Raw genomic sequence first — 21,352 nt, forward strand, 5'->3', positions numbered from 1 at the left:
GTTCTTTTAACCGTAGCCAATCATTATTACATTGATTATTACATTTTAACTCTTTATTTTTAGGCTTAAACTCACACTACACACTTATATGTATACCTACTCAACTCACACACCCTCTAACACTTAGATGTAAGTTTAACTTTAAGTTTCCTACTTGTTATTAAGTTTGCTTTGGCGAACTGTGCGCCAACCTTACATATAAGTACCATTTTTTACGGTTTCCCAAGATACACGCGCCGTCTCGTTTGGAGACCTCTGTTCATTTAGGTACATTTATAATGTATCCATCCTATTTCATGTGCGTCCATTATTGTATTATTTCTGATAATTATCTTTTTTTTACCTTTTTTTATTTTCAATTTTCATTTCATTTTCTTAACCAGGGTTTGGTACAACACAATTCATGGTTGACACTAGCGCCGCAGCTATAGAAATTTTTCGTAGCACATACTATATTTTAAACCTGGTTTTTATGGCTATCTAGGTGGATCTTCTCAGCTTACGTTGTCTCAATTTTGCAGAACACAGTGACTGTAAATTTTTTAGAGCATTTAAATAAATAGCTCTTGATTTTAATTCACATATAATATAGATAAAAGGGCCTCACTCAGCACAAATCGCGGCGTGAACAGCGACGCTGATATTGTGTGGACCCTATTGGATATTTTATGTCTGGGTATGAGAGTTAAAATAATAATTTAAATACTTAGCTAATCTACAAATGTGAAATGTTGTTTGTGAAATTGTAACGTTGAAAGCAAGTCTACAGATGGCAACTGTGAATACACATTAGGAGTGAAACTTGGAACAAGTTGGGACCCGCACGTGACCCGCAGGCCGGCAGCGGGTGTTCCGTACACACTGCTCGCCTCTATTGCTACTTACACTACACACGGATCTCTAAAACAGACTATTAATATATCGTACCGAATACTGAGGACTGGGGGGATGATTCGGCTCATGGTTCTGGTAATATCAAGTGCAATTTTCCACCGCAAAACTCATGAAAATGTTAAGTTAGTTGTAAAATTATTTTCAATTCTATGTTTAGTTGGCGACGGAAATTTCTATTTGATATTAACTCAGAATCTGAGCTGAATCTTCCCCTCAGTATTTAGTACGGTGTTATTAACGTCCTCTATACTCGTAATATTAAATAAGTAATGAAATCTAGCGTTGGTGGAAATATGTGTAATAAAACTCAAGAATATCTCTCCAAAAGCATTTGAAGAGTATACAGAAACATCCAGGCTTAAATTAAGTTCTAAACGAAAAATAATACATCGATTTTTAGAGGAAATATTCAATAGTTAGTATTCAATATTATATATATTTGCCGCATATAGTATCAACTACTTGGCCTTATGTCTTTTATTAGTTCTTAAAACGGTTGTATACAAATAAGAACTTCGGTTATCGCGCGCGGCAAATTTTTCCATCCCTTTGCGGGATGATTTTCTAGATAAGAACTACTTTCTTCCCTAGATTTAATCATCTTAATCGGTTTTGCAGATTATACGTGAAAAGGTTACAGACAGATTACCTTTGCCTTTTTGATTATTAATGTGGATAAGAGATTTCAAACCCGCAACATATTATTATACACTTCTGCCTGCAATCCTCCGGGATTCTATGCAACGTTTGACACAAATGACATCGACATTGCATAGCGAACTTAGCCCAAAAGAACAGGGGGGTTAAAATGGCCACAACGAAGCAATTCATCTAAGAAAGCAATATTGCTATTTGACATTTGTTTGCATTGCGCACTTACTTTTATATGTGCAAATGTCAAATTGCAACATTGTTTTCTTAGATGAATTGCTTCGATGTGGCCATTTTAACCCCCCTGAAGTCGATTCTACATAACGATTCTAAAACTCCAGATACTCAAAAACGTAAATGCGTCACAAAATGCGCCATAAATACATCCAATTTGGGCGCTAATCTGTTCAATTGAATCTTGCTCGTTGCAGCAGCGGCTCGTGTATAACGCTCATGATTTACGGCGTCTAGTGGCAGCGCTGCCAGATACAGAGTTATAGCCTGCCACAGCCTCTAACTTCTGATCTTATTTCACCGTGCACTTTGACTGCTTCGTGAAAATTTTAGAAACACCAGTAAATCCAAAGGTTTTATGTCCCACTCTGAGAATCCCGGGGCTATGTAGCTTCTTGGAGATTGGACATATTTTATGAGGACGGGAAATTACTCGTAGTATTAACTAACGAAATGTTTCTCCTAAATGATATACGTATTTTGAAAGAAAGAAAGAAAGAAAGAAAAAAACGTTTAGTATTTTATTGTGATGACATTTCGGCTTATATTCGGAATAACAAAACGCAACATACGCTCACGACTACATTCTTTAAGGTACATCCATCCATCAAAATGAATTATTATCATAATTAAAACACATAATAACGGGTTCATAATATTGGGAGTCTCATATCCCTACTTAAAACGCGGTAAGAACCCGTTATTGTGTGTTTTAATTTTCAAATATATCTTTATTTAGTAGGTAACATAGTTACACTTTGAATCGCCATTATTTACATAACGAACGTCTCATCCGTCTAAAACTACTGCAGCTTCTCATAACCCGTATAGCGGGGAAAAAAAGCTGCAAGAAAAATCTCGACACAGGGCTCCAGACTTTTTCTGATTTTTTTTTAACAAAAAAAAATGATTAAACAATTTAGTAATTTGGCTGCCTAATATCAGTTCCCAGGCAGCTAATCCCATGCATTTTTATCTTAAACCAATGTGATCAACTTATGGAAATAAAAAAAAAGTAATCACTTTACCTAAGTGTGTTAAACAAATAATCTTCACAACTCAAGCCCAAACCAACTAACCAGCGACCACGTAATATCGTTCTCACAACATACCGTAGAAAACGTTTACCGTCCAAGCCAAATGGAAAACTCCATCTAAAGTGGGTTCATTACGGGACTTCTCCCAACTATTTGGGACAATCGCCTCGGAACAATGCAAGGCAACGAGGCAGTGGTGCCGGCACACAGGCAGAGTTAGCGAGGCAGCCGACCGCCGAGGCAGAGGTAGTGAGGCGTCCTCGCAAATCGCTCCATATTAATTAGTCCGCCGTCCACGCGGCGTTAGTCCAAACAATGTCCGCTGCAACTAAATCGTAGCTCAAAGTTTGACTCCATTTTGGGGGATTTATCGACGCAAATTTTCTACGTAATTTATGTTCTTGCTACATTATTGTTAAAATTATTATCTAATTAATCTATACATATATTTACTACTAACGCCATCTAGTGTTGGATTGTACGTGTGTTCAATGTGTCAAAAAAATAAACGTCAGTTTCGCAACAACCGTTACGCGTTTTATTAGGTTATGGGCCCAGTCCCATATTTCTTAAAGATTTCCAAGTTTTTCGCGTATATTTCTAGTATTCTTTCGTGTGAAATCAATAATGTCGACGTCAAGCTATCTAGTAAACATCCCGAAGCTTAAAGGGCGAGAAAATTATGATGATTGGGCTTTCGCAGCGAGAAATTTTCTGGTGTTGGAAGGAATAGATATCGACGAGTTACCGGCTGATTTTAGTGACGCTGAGCAAAAGAAAGCAAAAGCTAAGCTAGTGATGACAATAGATCCTTCTCTATATGTGCATATCAAAAATGAGAATACAGTGAGTGCATTGTGGAAAAAGTTGAAACAGTTATTTGACGACTCGGGATACACAAGAAAAATTAGTTTACTTCGAACACTGATATCTATTCGTCTAGAAAACTGTGAATCAATGACAAGTTACGTATCTCAAGTGGTGGAAACAGCACAAAGATTAAAAGGAACAGGTTTTGAGATTAATGACGAGTGGATCGGATCATTGTTATTAGCTGGCCTTCCAGAAAAATTTGCACCGATGATAATGGCCATCGAACATTCCGGCATAGTTATCAGTGCTGACGTCATAAAAACAAAATTGCTTGATATGAGTTCTGAGGTTGGTAACAGTGACTCTGAATCGGCGTTTTGGGGAAAACATCAATCGAAAAATGGCAACACTAAGCAAGACATAAAAACGAAACAAAATATGTCAGCCAAAACGTCAACGTCAAGTAAACAAATAAAATGTTATAATTGCAAGAAAATTGGTCACTTTAAAAACCGACAAATAAACGAAAAAACGGCAAACGGCAAATTCAGTACAGAAGACTGGTATGTGGATTCAGGGGCTAGTGCTCATATGACGGCAAATCGAGATAGTTTACTGCAAGTTCGACAAGTGCACGAAAAGAAAGAAATAGTTGTTGCAAACCAAATGTCAGTGCCTGTTTTATGTACCGGAGATACACAGATCACTACAAAAGTGAATAATTCTCAGTTTGACATTAGAGTGAGAAACATTTTGTGCATTCCTAACCTAACAACAAATCTGTTATCGGTCAGCCAGTTGATAGCAAGTGGAAACAGTGTATCATTCAAGAAGAATGTCTGTCATATCTACAATCAACAGAATGAGCTAATAGGAGTGGCAGATTTAGAAAATGGTGTGTATAAATTGAACACAGTGAAGTCAGCGAAGGTGTTGGTAGCGACGGCAGTTCAGACTACAAATGCTAGACAGTGGCATAGACGGCTAGGTCACATTAACAGTAATGACCTAGAGAAAATGAAGAACGGTGCTGTGGAGGGAGTATCGTATGTTGAGAAAGCGGACATTCAGAAATCGAATTGTGAAGTATGCTGTGAGGGAAAACAGTCTCGTTTACCATTTCCATTGGCAAGTCATAGAAGTGAAAAATTGTTAGAATTGGTGCACTCAGATTTATGTGGGCCGATGGAGACCAAGTCTGTTGGTCAAGCAAAGTACTTTCTGTTGTTTGTAGACGATTTCAGTAGAATGACATTTGTGTATTTCTTGAAGGAGAAAAACCAAGTTTTCCAACGTTTCAAAGAGTTTCAAGTTATGGTGGAGAACCAAACTGGATTGAAATTGAGAACATTGAGAACCGATAACGGAGGAGAGTTTTGTTCGAACCAGATGGAGTGCTATTTAAAGATGGCAGGTATTGTTCATCAGAAAACCAATCCATATACTCCGGAGCAGAATGGTCTCTCAGAGCGCTTCAACAGGACTGTGGTTGAACGTGCAAGATGTTTACTCTTCGATGGAAAACTGGATAAAAACCTATGGGCTGAGGCTGTTAATACGGCAGTATACCTAAAGAATAGGTCGCCGGCCTCAGGTCTAGGACAGCAGACACCGTTTGAGAGATGGACAGGTAGGAAACCTGATCTCAGTCATGTCAGAGTATTTGGCAGCTCTGTGATGGTACATGTTCCTAAGAATAGAAGACTGAAGTGGGATAAGAAAGCCACTAAATACATTTTAGTTGGGTATCCAGACAATATAAAAGGATACAGATTATACCATCCAGAGACAAAACAAGTTACTACGAGCAGAGATGTCATAATCATGGAAAATAATGATGAGAATGCTGACACAGCTCAGATATTAGTAAAAGAAGCAGAATCAGTGGAGGAAGAAAGCTCGTCAGAGGAAGAAAAAGACAGCTCAGTCATGGACCTGAAGGATCCTACGTATGTCTGTGACACATCTACTTCGTGTTCATCAAAATATGATTCATCCCACACACTATCTGAAGAAGAAGAAGAGGAAATACTGCAGGCTGAGGTTCCTGTACTACCCAGCAAGCGTGAAAGAAGACCAGTTAACAGATACGGTATGACAAACTTGTGTGTGTTGGATGAGCTAGATTCCAGTGGTGAAGAAATAACTTATGAAGAGGCAATGAATGGATCAGAAAAAGAGATGTGGAAACAGGCAATGACAGAAGAGTTGAAAGCCTTTGAAGAAAACCAAGCATGGGAATTTGTAGATGCAAAGGAAGCTGACAGAGTGGTACAGTGTAAGTGGGTTTTTAAGAAAAAGTTTGAAAGTGATGACAAAGTCAGATTTAGGGCAAGACTAGTAGCTAAAGGATTTACCCAAAAAGAAGGGGTGGACTATAAAGAGACCTACTCACCAGTTCTAAGATATTCGACTTTAAGACTTTTATTTGCATTAAGTGTAAAGTTAAATTTTAGAATTACTCACCTAGACGTGACCACAGCTTTCTTGAATGGCTATCTTGATGAAAATGTGTACATGCAAATTCCACCGAATTTAGAATGTAAAAGTAATTATGTACTTAAACTAAAACGTGCAATCTATGGTTTGAAACAATCTGCCAGAGCATGGAATAAAAGAGTGAATGATTGTTTGATAGAGTTGGGCTATGTAAAGTCAAAATTAGAGCCATGTTTATATAGTAAAAAATGTAAAAAGGAGCAGATAATAATAGCTGTCTTTGTAGATGATTTTTTCATTTTTTCCAATAGTGATACTATGACTGAAATGTTAAAGAAAAATTTGATAGAAAATTTTAAAATGAAGGATCTAGGCCAATTGAAACAATGTTTAGGTATTCGAGTAAAAATGTATGAAAATGGCAGTATTTCCTTGGATCAAGAGAAATTTGTAGAGTCTATTTTAAATAAATTTAACATGTCAAATTGTAAAGTGGCTGATACACCTATTGAAAATAATTTAAAGTTAGAGAAAAGTCAAAATGTTTGTGAAAAATATCCTTATCAACAGATTATAGGAAGCTTAATGTACTTATCTGTTTTAACTCGTCCAGATATTTCCTATAGTGTTAGTTATTTGAGCCAGTTTAACAATTGTTTTACATCTGTTCATTGGAAACATGCAAAGCGAATATTGAAATATTTACAAAAAACTAAATCTTATGGATTAATGTTCACTAATGATAATTGTAACTTAGAAGGTTTTGTAGATGCTGATTGGGCTTCAAATACTGTTGACAGAAAGTCTTATAATGGATTTTGTTTTAAATACTCTGCAAGTGTTATATCTTATGAATGTAAGAAACAACAAACTGTAGCTTTGTCCAGTACCGAGGCAGAGTATATGGCCATAACTGAAGCATGTAAAGAGGCTATATATTTAAAAAGTTTATTGTCAGAAATTATAGATTGTACTTATACTATTATTCTATACAATGACAACCAGGGAGCTCAGAAGTTGACAGAAAATCCCTTGTTTCACAAAAGGACGAAGCACATTGATGTGCGACATCATTTTGTCAGAGAGGCTGTCACTAATAAACATGTCAAAGTAGTTTATTTGCCAACATCTGAGATGCCTGCAGATATATTGACAAAAGGTCTGTCACATGTAAAACACGATTATTTCGTTAAGAAGTTGGGTCTTAAAAATATAACTTAATACTGCTTTTTTTGTTTGTATAATTTAAACTATTGTTTTCGTATGGTATTAAGATTATTTAGATAAGTGGAGGTGTTAAAATTATTATCTAATTAATCTATACATATATTTACTACTAACGCCATCTAGTGTTGGATTGTACGTGTGTTCAATGTGTCAAAAAAATAAACGTCAGTTTCGCAACAACCGTTACGCGTTTTATTAATTATTTCACACAGTACACACTATAGAAACATACACTCTACAAACATAAAGAACAAAGGTAAAACGGATAACAGTAGCTAATTGTGTATCGGCAAGTAATTAATTAGGAAATCATGTTAAATTCTTAACAACGGGAAATTTCGCGTTTATAATTCTCAATACAAAGTTTAACTTGTTTCCTCCGGTTAATAAACAAAAAGCTAAACAACAATTTAAAACTTCAATTTAATAAAAGAATGGACGCAGCACTTACAAAATCACAATTTCCTTTTAAAATAATTTCTCTAAGATACCGCGTTTAAATCAAGACAAAACAGTGAAATAAACCGAACAAATTCAGAAGCTTTGTGACGGCAGTGCCTTGTTCGTCCCAAGACAGCTTCGTATTTTGTCCGTATTATAAACGGAGGAAAAGTTTCATCTAATTGTTTTTTCCCGTTTGCCTTGATGCCTTCTAAAGGAGCTTCAATGACTGAACTTCTTTGTAACGCGTTTTCGTTCAAATGGAGTTACAACCTTTTATCGGTATTAAGTAATCATTCCTGTAAAGAGAATACTTAACTCTGAACATTGCTTTGGGCTTTGAGCTGTGTCTAAAGAACAAACTTGATTATGATAATATATTTACAGGCTGCTACGATTATGTACTGTAGCTGCTAGCTTCATTTTTGTTACTACAGTAACCAGGACTGTAACAGTAACAGTAACAGTCCGTCGCTGCAGCTTGGGCACTACAGTGTCCCGTATCTGCGATGTGAGACGTTCGTTGAACATCAATACATGGTGTTACTGACATCGTAACGAATACTCAATACAATGACTCATTTCATTTTATAGACATATTTTTATAATTTATCTAGTTCTAAATTAAAAAAATCTATTTATCAAGCCTGGAGCTGATTTATTTTTTGTTTAATTTATAACATAACCTTTTTCAACTCACTAGACGACATTGTAAACTAATACGTGGATAATGTGGTTGATTGTACATGTACTTATGTGAAGATATCCTACACCTATTGTTATTATAATTATCATGTATAATTGTTTATTATCCCATGAAAATAAATAAATAAATAAATACTGAGGACGACGATAGCTTTGCGATGGAAAATTCCACTTAATATGATTAATGAGCTGAATCATTCCCCTCAGTATACGTTACGATGTCACTAACACCCTATATATACATCCTATATGGGCAGTGCTATTTGGAATTCTTATCTAGGTAAGTTTATAAATCAATACATTTTAGCGACCGTAGTACCCACGGTGAAATTATTTTCTTTATGTGGCTGGTGGCAGGTTAACTATTGAGCAGCCAAATGCCCCTGACTTAGCTCATATACCGACTACATACTAAGTAAATTGTAGTCGGGACTGCCTGGTTAACGTGACCTTCGAAGCACGGATCTTACGGCAGTATTAGGACAGTGCTGTTGGTTGCAGAGACATCTCCAGCTTCTAACGAAAACTTTGAAGGATGAGTCAGACCATGATTCTGAGTCGATATCATGTGGATTTTTCCGTCGCAAAAATCATGTATTTTTTTTTTCGGATTATCTCCACCAACCCCCATTGGAGCAGCGTGTTGTGTATAATGTGGAACTGTCTGCCGTCGTCTGTTTTTCCAACTCGTTATAATCTAGGAGTCTACAAAGCTAGATTGAATAGGCGTTAGCTAGGCGTGATACACTCTAGACCACATCGTCACTTACCTCTATCTAAAATAGGCCTATAGCCTATTTTATTTAAAAAAAGAAGAAAAATGTCGTAACCAAACTAGGAATTACAAAGTTTTTGTGATATGTCCCCACCGTGAATACTCGTAGAACACGGAACTTCCAGATCGAGATACCAATGCTCTAACCACTAGATAGTAACCACCAGATAGTAACCACTAGATAGGAACCACTAAATAGTAAACACTAGATACTAACCACTAGATACTAACCACTAGATACTAACCACTAGATACTAACCACTAGATACTAACCACTAGATAGATAGTTTTTATTACGTCCACTCGAGATTCAATCCTTCAGTTTTTTCAGTTCCTATAAACCGTTAAAAGTGAAGGTATTTTCAAGAGAGAATTGTATTTTTAGTTGCGCGTGGGAAGAAGGTCGCTTGTCAAAGGAAATCGTTTTGTAATCCGTCAGCCCATGAACCAACGATTATGGTAAATGGTTTGGTAAACATCAAATACACAGGCACCGAAATGTTTTTGAAGTCTGTACGTTTAACGGTACTTGTTTAGGTTATTTTCTTTGAAAATAGATGACAAATACAATGATGTCACTCAAACAGCGTGTCAGTGATCTGGGGGGGGGGGGGGGGGGGGGTTAAAAAGGCCACATCGAAGCAATTCATCTCAAAAAGCAATATTGCAATGCGCAAATGTCAAATTTCGCTCAAATGCATCTCGCTCATATGCAACACGTTTGACGTGTTCTGTTAACTTAATTTTATGACGTGTGTTCCACAAATGTCTTGACTATAAAAGTAAAATTTTCCTAAACAGCTACCACGAAAGATGTGCTCATTATAAGTTATCCACCCTGTCTGACCGACGTATTCTTCTTGACCAATTATTTCTTCATGACATCGTTAGCGGACGCATGGACAGTGCATGTCTACTCTCCAAAATAACATTTAACGTGCCTAGGCATCGTACAAGACATACCACACACATAGTCTTTTCTATTAGGCGTTATCGGTAGTAATTATGCTAACAATTCTATCATTGCTCGTATCTGCAAAACTTATAACGAAAAATTCTCTGACGTCGACATATTTTTATACAAGAAACAAACATTTAAATATAAAATTCTTCTATAACTAAATAATGATGCTTAACTTGAATCTTTTATCATTAATTTTTTTCATTACTTTTTGTATTATGTTTGTATTATGCGGTCTACTGTCCCTCTTCTTATTAATATTAAGTACTACTACTCTAGGGAAACCTATAATTGGCCTATGTATAAGCATCATTACCACTGTTAAACTTTAATTATTGTAAGCTGTTGGTTTTCTCAATAAACAATAAAATAAAATAAAAATAAAATATTATGCCTGTCGATAACCCGTCTCTTTCTTTTTCAGCTAATAAGAAAATTACAGGTATAACTTAAAATAAAATTAGATGGTGTGTACATAAATCAGCATCATTCTAATAGTAAACATCATCTTTCGAAATTTAAATTATTTTTAAAGTTTGCCATTTAAATCAGACAGCCACAACTGACAGCCACTTTTGTAGCAAAGCCTTGAGAGGAGCACAAATGAACAAAACAGTAGAAAAATACTGGCTAAGACAATGTCGTATCTGGAATAGCGGCAGTATTAGGACAGTGCTGTTGGTTGCAGAGACATCTCTGGCTTCTCAGGTGAGTCTGGTTCACGGCTCGTTGGCTTAAGTCGCACAGATGGACTGACTCAGTAGGGCTGCCACAACATTTTTTGGCATACAATAGATTTTTTTTTTTATAAAACGACACCACACAAAAACAAGACAACTGTTTTGGTCTGCGGTTGGTCGTATTTAAAGACGTTGTTGAAAGTATTAGAAAATATTTATTTTCTTGCACACGACATGTTACACGTTACATCTTGATGGCGTTGAAGGAGGAAGAGAGTGAGCTATTTTAAAGTTGCCACAATAATAAAAAAAATAATATTTTATTGTTGGTGTTGCCAACATAAGTTGGGGCCTCAGCAAATGATGAAAACAAAGTTAAGTTATACACTAGAAAAAAAGTTATGCTTTAGGTATAGTTAATTGTATATAATCACTACAAAGGCCTCAGTTGAAACTGTAAATTAAGCTCTATATAAAATAAAGGTATACTACAAACAAACGTATTGTTTTACTATAAATTAGTGTACTCAACCATCACATTATTTTAAAGAGTACCTAACATGACTTAATTATTAATTATAAGATATTAAAGGTAAGTACTACAAAAAATATTTGTTTTAAATTATGGACTATGGCTAGTACAGTTTATAATCGTAGAAAGTTATTTAGTTTACTATGTAACATAATATAACACTTATTTAAGTAAATTATTAATTTATCTAAGTATTACAATGAAAAGTTGAATAATTATTTTATGTACTTAACAGCAAGTATTTATGTATCTAAGTATTATAGTTATCGAAGATTCAACACTTAATTTCTATAATAATATTCGTTTACGTAAGTTATGTAACAAATTATGTATTCAATGGCATATTATATTTACCTAAAAGAACACTACATAAACATATTAGTATTTCTTATTCTATTATGGAACTATGAGAGCATCACAGTGTTAAGTTACAATTAAATGCATATTTATATGCTTGAAAGAAAAGAAAATTATGTTATTTAGATAATTATACTTACTTACTTTTCTAATTACAATCTATTGGCAATACACAAATCTTCGTTATGGACCTGTTGTGCTTGTGACCATTAGCGGTTTGTAGCTCTACAGCGCGAACTTTTCCGTCTTTTCCAGGAAATACATTCGTGATACGTGCCATAGGCCAATACAAGGGTTGTGTATTGTCATTACATAATATTACAAGACTACCAATAGTAACATTAGGCATGTCTTTACGCCATTTAGGCCTACATTGAAGTAGGTTTAAATAATTCCTACTCCAGTATTTCCAAAATAGTTGTTTCATATTGACAGCAATTGACCAGAACTTTAACAGACTTATACGAGTGTTACTTACATCACGCTCTGGGTAAGTATTTAATGGTGCACCCGTGAGGAAATGCCCTGGTGATAAGAATGAGAAGTCGTTTGGGTCAGCCGTCACTGCAGTCAATGGACGAGAGTTCAATACTCCTTCTATTTCCGTCAATACGGTATTCAGTTGTTCATAAGTAAGCAAGGCTTTACCTACCACACGTTTTAGGTGGTTTTTGGCGCTCTTAACGCCACTCTCCCACAGGCCGCCGAAGACTGGGCTGTAGCTGGGAATAAAGTTAAAGGAAATGCCACGCTCCGAGGCGTATGTGCAAACCTGATCCTGGTGACCCTTATTAGTGTGTAAGCGATACAAATCATGTAATTGATTCCTTGCCCCTTTGAATGTGGCGCCGTTGTCGCAGTAGACGTCGCTGGGCAGGTTCCGTCTCGCTATGAAGCGCTTGAAACAAGCCAGGAAAGTTTCCGTGGTAAGGTCAGAGGCGAGCTCTATATGAATCGCTTTTGTCACGAAGCAGACAAATATAACAATGTAACCCTTTCCTATGATAGGCTTCCTTATGCGGCTGTTTTTGACAGAGACCGGACCAGCGAAGTCTATCCCGACCTTTTGAAATGGGCGGCACGCTGTTATTCGTTCAGCAGGCAAGGAACCCATCAATTGAGCTGACGCGGAGGCTTTCAGTCTGAAACATGTGACACATTTATGAATTACCTTCTTTACAGTGCGCAATCCATCAATTAACCAAAATCGTTGTTTCAGAGAAGTTAAGACTAATTTTTGCCCCGCATGAAGCAGCTTTAAATGTTCATCTCGAATTATTAAGTCAGCAATTTCAGAACCTTTAGGTAGTATTGCAGGGTGTTTTGCATTGTATGGCATAGAGGCATTATGCAGTCGGCCACCAACCCTAAGTATGCCATTACCATCTAAGAAAGGGGTCAAAGGTGTTAAGGAACTACCAGTTAGCTGTCTTTGATTAGATAAACATTTAATTTCACTTTCATAAAAGTGATGTTGTTCGTTTTTCACAATCAATAATAAGGCTTTATGAAGTTCGGCTGTAGACAAAAAACCTGTTTGTTTAACAGCGCCTTTTTTGAGATTGTTACAAAAACGTAGAATGTAAGAAAATACACGTGACATTTTATTGATATTAGAAAACTTTTTAAGCTTTTCGTACACATTTGTGTCTAATGTAGTAGTTGTATTACATACAACTTTATCGTCGCTACATTTGACCTCAGGTAAGTATGTAGGCATGTCAAGTATAGATTGAAAATTATAGTCCTTGTTATGCAAAAACAAAGGACCATTCCACCATAAATGGTGGTCTTTCAGCTCTTGTGGCTGTAGGCCTCTGCTGAGGCAATCTGAAGGATTTTCAGCAGTGTTTATGTATTGCCATGAACAACTATGTGTAAGCTCCTGAATTGCTCTGACTCTATTTGCAACATATGTTTGCAATTTTGTCGCGTCGGTTTTTAGCCACGCTAGGACAATTTGAGAATCAGAGAAGAGGTAAGTGTCATGTACATTAATCTTTTTAATAAGTGTATTATATACCTTTACAGACAATTCCGAGAGAAGCAGCGCAGCATTCAATTCTAGCCTGGGCACAGTCAGCTGTTTCCTGAGCGGGTTTACCCTGGACTTGGAGCATAATAATTCAAGACGAATGTTACCTTGTGCGTCGATAGAGCGCAAGTAGAGGCAGCAACCGTATGCTACTGATGAAGCGTCAGCAAACCCTATAAGTTGGTGGACAGCTATACCTTGTGTCGTCACACATCGAGGCACTTTAATTGGCTCCATGAGTGATAAATCATGTGAGAAATCGACCCACATCTTACGTACGTTTTCTGGCGGAATGGAGTCCCAGTCTGTTTCACTAAGCCACAGTTGTTGCATGACTTTCGCACGAACAAGTATAGGCCCTATTAGACCCAGGGGATCATAGAACTTACTAATATAACTTAATATGTCCCTCTTAGTATCATGAGTGCTTTTGTATGGCTCTGGGCAGGCAGTTTTGAACAGATCGTCCTTCACGTCAAAACTCACCCCTAATGTTTTTACTGACATATCATTGTGCAGTTCGACCTCTCCAAAATAACGACTATCCACTGGTATAGTTTGAAGTAACGCAGTGGAGTTGGAGGCCCATTTGTGTAAGTAAAAACTTCCCAGTTCAAGTAGCCCTACTAATTCGGCTTTCATTTGTAAAAGTTCGCATTCGGTCTTGCTAGTCACCAGCACATCATCCACATAGGTGTTATTTATTAAGATAGCAGAGGCCAATGGAAATTGGTCTTTATATCTTGTGGCAAGCTCTATAAGGCATCTTGTGGCTAGATATGAGGATGACTTGAGACCATATGTTACTGTGCTCAGCTGTATGCATAGAATGTCTTTTTCAGGAGACTCTCGCCATAAAATGTTTTGAAGAGACCGTTGTGATGGATTTAATTGAATGCATCTAAACATCTTTTGAATGTCACAAATAAAGAAATAGGCCTCTAATCTGAATGATATTAAGATTTCAAAAAGTTCTTTTTGGACTACTGGGCCATTCATTAATAGATCATTTAAAGAGATTTTATTACTTGTACGCATGGAGCCATCAAACACTGTTCTTAATTTTGTTGTTCGACTGCTCTCGTTTATAACTGCATGGTGTGGGAGAAAGAAAACAGGATCTTTGCTAAGATCATAGCTGTTTATATCAATATATTCACCATGTTTTAATTCAGTGTACTGATCAATGAACTTTTTGTATTCTGTGAAAAGAACTGGATTTTTTTGCAGTTTCTTTTCTAAATTAATGAATCTTTGTAGTGCCTGATTAAAAGAATCTCCCAGTTCAGAATTAATTTGCTCTAAAGGGACTTTAGTTGGCATAGTGACTAGGAATTTATTATTTTCAAGCCTAGTGGTCTCCTGAAAAAGCTTTTCACAATAATCCTGTTCAGGTACTTGCTCTGGGAAGATTTCAGGTACTTTTTCTGCCCTCCAAAAAGCACTCATGTTTTCATTTAAGCTAGTACTACATTCCTGACAAAATAAGGATATAACCTGGTTACTGGATGTAGTAGGCATGCCTGTACTGCCGGCGACAACGTGACCGAAAGACGTGTGTAGTATTGATGGCTGCTCAGGACTGGCTGCACCCGGACCGCAAGCAGAACGCTGGCTGCTCGTAGTGGCGGCTCCTTCAAGGGGCGGCAGGAGGACCTGAAAAAATATGTCAGCTCCAAGCAATAGGTGCACATCTCCAGGTTTATAAAAGCACGGGTCGGCAAGTTGGCAGTTTGATGGCAGTGCAATGGATGATAAGTCGACATGAGTTTGTGGCAATTTGGAGGTTATCGTTTTTACCACATGACAGTTGACATTTATCTTGAATGGATAAACAGTGGAATGAACCTCAAGGTTTATACATTTGTCAACAGACTTTTCATGGTTAGTAATGCCTACTATAGTAGTATTAGATTTAGTGGGACTCACTTGTAATAAATCGACTACCCGTTGTGTTACAAAAGAAGCTTGCGACCCACTGTCAAGCAGAGCCTTGGCGTAAATGATTGTGCCTGACTGAGAAATAAGTTTAACTCTTGCAGTAGGCAACAATACCTGACCCTGAGTGGTGCTGGAGAGCAGTGTGACAGACGGAGTAGTTTGTGAGTCTATACCATGCAACAATGTGTTGTGTTCCTTTTCACACTCTGCACATTTAAAATGATATTTGCATTTGCGCTTATGTTGGGACAAACAAACTTTACATATTTTGTTGTCTAATGCAAACTCTAAGCGCTTGTTTGGTGCAGCAAGTTTGAAGTTGGGACATTGAAATAATTTGTGTTGGGATGACTTACAGTAAGAACATGCAGCAGAAGCAGAGGGTGTTGCTACAGCATGGCTAACAAGGCGTTGCGGGCGCGTGTTCTGGACAGGAATGTTGTCGTTGGTTTCTAAAGCCAACGCTCGCCGCTCTAAAAACTCTGTCAGCTCCACAACTGTTGGCAGAGACTTGTTGTCGCGCTCCATCTTGAAAGCCCGGCTTGTCAGCATGTCTAATTTGCGTAGCACAATACATACGATGATGCTGTCCCATATGGGCTCACCCAGGTTTTTTAATGCTGCCAGATGCTGCTTGACTTCTGAAATAAGATTATGAAGATTTGAAGGTGTTGATCGAGTCATCGTTGGCATGTCCAGTATGGCATGTATGTGTTCATGAACTATTTTTGTTTTGATGTCAAATCGTTCTTTGAGCAATCGAAGAGCCTCTACATAACTGGCATCGTTCATCGGCAAGTTATTTATAAGAGCCTGGGCTTCGCCCGATAACGCGCCCTTTAAATAATAAAATTTCTGAACCGGAGACAATGAGTTGTCCTTGTGGATCATGGCCGTGAAGATTTCTATAAATTCGTAGTACTCGGTGTACTTACCAGTAAATGTAGGTATAACTACGTTCGGTAGCTTTATCCGTGATGTTGAGCACGCCGCGTTGCCGCCTTGTAAACTGTTCAAAACAAGGTCGAAATTTGCCAACAAATCGAGGTATGTTTCTTCCACGTCCGCCTGGTCGTCATTATCCTGTGGGTCGACTGCTAGAATCTGCGTGCACAGACTATTATAGTCTGCATAAACCTCCTTTAAGTGCTGCCGTTTAACTTTAATTTTTTCGACCGGCATTTTCGTATAAGATTCCTCACTATAAGAATTTTTCAAACGCGTAATTGCGCCTTTGCAGCGACCTCGGCTTGCTACTAACACTTTTATATCTGCCATAGTGACGAGATTAAATCGTATAAAACTGTTAAAGCTTAATTCTGGCTCAATTGCAATCAATATGAAAACAAAACAAACTCGATTTCTTGTAACAGAACAGTGGCGTCTAAGATGGCGACGTGTAAAAATTTCACAAACAATAAAATATAGAACGTACGAATGAATGAATGACAATTGACAACTATATAAAAACCTTTTTTTTTTTGATCAACGTATGATACAAATTACGGACAAGCGTGAACACACATCGAATGAATGATTACGATGACTACCGTGACGTTTACGAATGAATGACTTATTATTATCTTTTTTGTAGAATAAGAATTAATGTTCATGAATGAATTAGGTATGTTAGAAAACTACGTAAAAACTCACTTAATAGTTCCTTATGAATGCTATATAATAATATACTCGTTATTGATGTCACGTTAGCCCGTTACTCTTGATGAAGTCCCTTGCAGGTCCGGTTGACTGGTTCGCCAACTGTTGTAGTCCAGCATGCTAAATTAATCATCCCAACTGTTTAACTTTGTTGCTTCCTTGTATACATATCGCGCCATACCCGACGAAAGTTTTCTTGCGCCGTGATCCTTGCAGGCTTGGTTGACTGGCTCCCCAGAGTTGTTACAGTCTCAGGCTGAATTCATCTTCGCAGCCGTTTTTGTTCGCTACTTTCTGGCGCACATAGTGTAGCCGTGGTTCGCGCCTCACCCGACGAGAAGTGTATTGCGCCGTGATGGCGGCGTACGGCGTTTTCGCGTGGCCTCGCGTCTTCAAAGCGACGAATGTCCCGCAAACCCTTCTTAAAATGCACCAATCCACAGGTTGCCAGTTTCTTTTCGAAGGACCATGTTGGGGTCTGCGGTTGGTCGTATTTAAAGACGTTGTTGAAAGTATTAGAAAATATTTATTTTCTTGCACACGACATGTTACACGTTACATCTTGATGGCGTTGAAGGAGGAAGAGAGTGAGCTATTTTAAAGTTGCCACAATAATAAAAAAAATAATATTTTATTGTTGGTGTTGCCAACAACAACAACACCACTTGAAATTTTCACGACACAATTACATAAAAGCAAAAAGGGTTTTCGTCGAAATGATCTTAAGGTGATGGTGGGCGTCCTGAAATAAAAGGTCCCGGCGTGAACCACGACGCTGGTATTATAAATGTACCCAGATGAGTGAGCCACGAACATCGTGTTCTATAAATAACGCGTTTCATTTTTACGTCATTTTTATGAAAGTTTTGAATTGTCGTATTAGCATTGTATTAGCACTTTAGCACCATAAGGTCCATCTTTTGGACTTCATATCAAAAGTAGCTGTTGGCTTGTAAGTCTTATTACATCTAAGTCAATGTCGCGATGTATCACATATCATACCAGCTAAAATGTATTTATTATATTATGTTTACAAAACTTCCAATTTAGAAAAAGAATAGGTATTTACTTTAAAAAATGCCTAAATTAATATTTGAGGACAGTTCTTCCTGTCCCTTACAACATTTTGAGTTTAAATTAATTAGAATTAAAACACGATAAAAAGTTGCGAGTTTAATTAAGTATCTTAATTACTTTGTTGTTGACGTTACCTTGCCGTGTAATAAAAAATGTTGGAGCTATTTGTACACAAGTGTAGAAGTTTTACATACATACATACATAAACTCACGCCCGTAATCCCTAATGGGGTGGGATAGCCACAAGTAATCAAAGACAACTTGCAGCCACTGTTGATACGATGTCGTAAGCTGGATATGATGAACCTTATGGTGATAAGGGATCAGCCTATCGCCCATAACATTAGTCCATCACGTTAGAGGACACAATCCCTCTGTCGGTTTTTACGACATGCCCGGGAAGACAAGCAGCTGAACGTTTTCTATGTTTTTTATTTGCTCCTAGAAGCACGTAGAAGTTTTAATAATTAATTATATTAATAAATACTTAGTATCATATAATGAATGAGGAGCTCGGTGGCGCAGCGGTAAACGCGCTCGGGCTGCGATTGTTGAAGTTAAGCAACTTTCGCAAAGGCCGGTCATAGGATGGGTGACCACAAAAAAAAAGTTTTCATCTCGAGCTCCTCCGTGCTTCGGAAGGCACGTTAAGCCGTTGGTCCCGGCTGCATTAGCAGTCGTTAATAACCACCAATCCGCACTGGGCCCGCGTGGTGGTTTAAGGCCCGATCTCCCTATCCATCCATAGGGAAGACCCGTGCCCCAGCAGTGGGGACGTTAATGGGCTGGTGATGATGATGATGATCATATTATAATGTTCTGTTTCTTTACTTTATGCGATAAGTATATTAGTAACTAGTTATTAACTTAAGACAATGTAATAAACAGAAGGTCGACTTTACCCTTTTATTGGACCATTCCGTCCAAGATTTATACCAAAAAAAAGATAAAGTAAAATACAAAGGATACACAACCCTATTCTCCGCGCATCCGCACTCGTAATGGTCGTCGATCTATTTCGCCAATTGTAAGATATGTCCCTGAGAAAATAAGATGGGAATTTTTAATGGTACACCGCTACAGTGATTCTTTTGTACTTATTTTGATAGCATTACATTTTCGGGTATTCAAAAATGGAACTAGGTACGTAGAGATGACAATATTTTTCAAGTACCTGTAGGTTTTTCAAGTACTCTCTCTCTCTTTATTTAAGAGCTGCGCTCTTGTCGGTGGAGTAATCGCCTTCAATACTCCATAGATAGGGCGTGTAGAACGGTGGTTGCCCCAATCACCTCCCGTCGTTTCAAGTACTAGTACCTGTGTATTTCAGCTTCCCTGCTCTAGTGCCTAGAGCGCGCGTAGGGCTCAAGACTTGGAAGGTCCAAGTTCGATTCCCATGGGGACACTGTCGAAATCACTTTGTGAAACTGTCCTTTCTTTGGTAAGGACATTGCGGGCTTTAATCACCTGATTGTCGGAAAAATAAGATGTTTCCGTGCTTCAGTGGGCACGTTACGCCGTTGGTCCCGGCTGTCAGTAAAAAAACTCAGTTGGGCGCGAACCATGGCATCTCTTAGAGGGTTATATTTGAAGACCTAATCGACCTTAGTGGGCCGATAGCGATAAGCACTGAATTATAGATGAAATATAATCGTTCGACAACGCCGGCGTGGTCGGTATTGTGGGCAACGGGGCTCAAAACCTTACTTTTACAAAGGAAATCTTGTCTTTTTCTCATATTTAAGGGCACTTCCATTATTTTAACGGCAATAAAAGCACAAAACGGGAACGTAATCTTCTTGTTTTTGAAGAAAAATTGTTTTATAATGAAGTTGTTATTTGTAACGCCAGCCCATTTGGTTGATGGCTTGTTACCGCGCCTCAGCTGAGGTGCACAGATTTCTCATTCGGGTGATTCGCGGTGGATTACCGTTTTATTATTTTCTCTGATTAGATCTTAATGTAGCAAGGTTTTATGTTCTCGTAATAGACAGAAAGGTTTTCTAAGGGTAAGGTAAACGGTGGTAAACAGTGTCAGTTTTCAAAAAACTGGCAATAACTTATTCAAAATGATATCTTCTTCTATCGTGTGGGTTATGAAGTGGATGACCAACCTTATCAACCCTGGTGTCAGGGTTCACTCTGCGTCGAGCGGCCGTCCCGAACGGTCGTTTGTTCAGAGGTCCCGAGCTGCGCCCCGCAGCGCCCCGCGCTGCGCCCCGCAGCCCCCCGCCGCGCGCCCCGCGCCCCGTGCCGCCATTGTCTGCCGGCTACCTGCTGGCGTGACCCTGCCGCCATTCATTGAGCCAACAATAGTTCTTCTCAGAACTTGCTGGCTTATCTAAGTTTCAAGGTTAAAATAACGACTGTTATTTTACAGTTGCATCGATCTTAATTTAAAACCACAGTTTCGTGGTCCTCAGTGGATACCTTGCGGTGTTAACTAAGCTGAGTGGGACGTGGCCCTGGGGCGTCCGCTTGCCTCACTTTGAGGCAGGCATATTACCCGGACGGGGCTAGAACCACCGGCCTTGGGGTCTACCCTAGTCGACTCTAGCTGTCACCCGGGGTAGAGTGACCAATCTCTACCCCTTATTCTTTTCTCTTCGTGTTTCGGGGTGTAAAAACCCTCCGCACTTAGAGCATAGGAACCCTCTTGCACAATAAGATCGGCAAAGGGATACCAGCTTAGGGCACACCATAAGCACACATCCTCTTTGTTAACCCCAACCAAAGAGGCAAAACTCACTCTCACACACCCTCGAGCAATCCCACTCGAGTTGCGAAAGTTAGCGAGCGATCGCCTCAGAGTTTCTTGCGCCGCTTATTCTCTGAGGAACGCTTTTGCGAAGCGGTAGTAATTATTCTATAGCAGATTGGCCGTCCCTTAAAAA

General features: G+C 38.3%; 2 protein-coding genes across 2 annotated transcripts in view; one reads left to right on the forward strand and one right to left on the reverse strand.

The window, feature by feature from the left end:
• Positions 1-21,352, forward strand: part of LOC126368684 (nephrin) — a 760,982-nt gene that overhangs the window by 567,812 nt on the left and 171,818 nt on the right. The gene's annotated exons all lie outside the window — the stretch shown is intronic.
• On the reverse strand, positions 15,021-17,408 carry LOC126370505 (uncharacterized). Its single transcript, XM_050015410.1, has 3 exons — positions 16,658-17,408; positions 16,079-16,363; positions 15,021-15,437 (listed from the first exon to the last, which is right to left on the reverse strand). Exons 1-3 carry the CDS (start codon positions 16,998-17,000, stop codon positions 15,418-15,420), a joined length of 648 nt encoding a protein of 215 aa, XP_049871367.1. The 5' UTR covers positions 17,001-17,408; the 3' UTR covers positions 15,021-15,417.

Source organism: Pectinophora gossypiella, chromosome 1 (assembly GCF_024362695.1).
Source record: "Pectinophora gossypiella chromosome 1, ilPecGoss1.1, whole genome shotgun sequence".
Lineage (NCBI taxonomy): Eukaryota > Metazoa > Arthropoda > Insecta > Lepidoptera > Gelechiidae > Pectinophora > Pectinophora gossypiella.

Excerpts from the sequence above, each read along its gene's own strand:
- LOC126370505 (XM_050015410.1), bottom strand. The coding sequence starts at position 17,000 with ATGGCAGATATAAAAGTGTTAGTAGCAAGCCGAGGTCGCTGCAAAGGC. Across the intron at positions 16,364-16,657 it reads AGTTATACCTACATTTACTG|AAGTCAAGCAGCATCTGGCA; the intron begins GTAAGTACACCG and ends ATCTTATTTCAG. Across the intron at positions 15,438-16,078 it reads TTCTGCTGCATGTTCTTACT|GTCCTCCTGCCGCCCCTTGA; the intron begins GTAAGTCATCCC and ends ATATTTTTTCAG.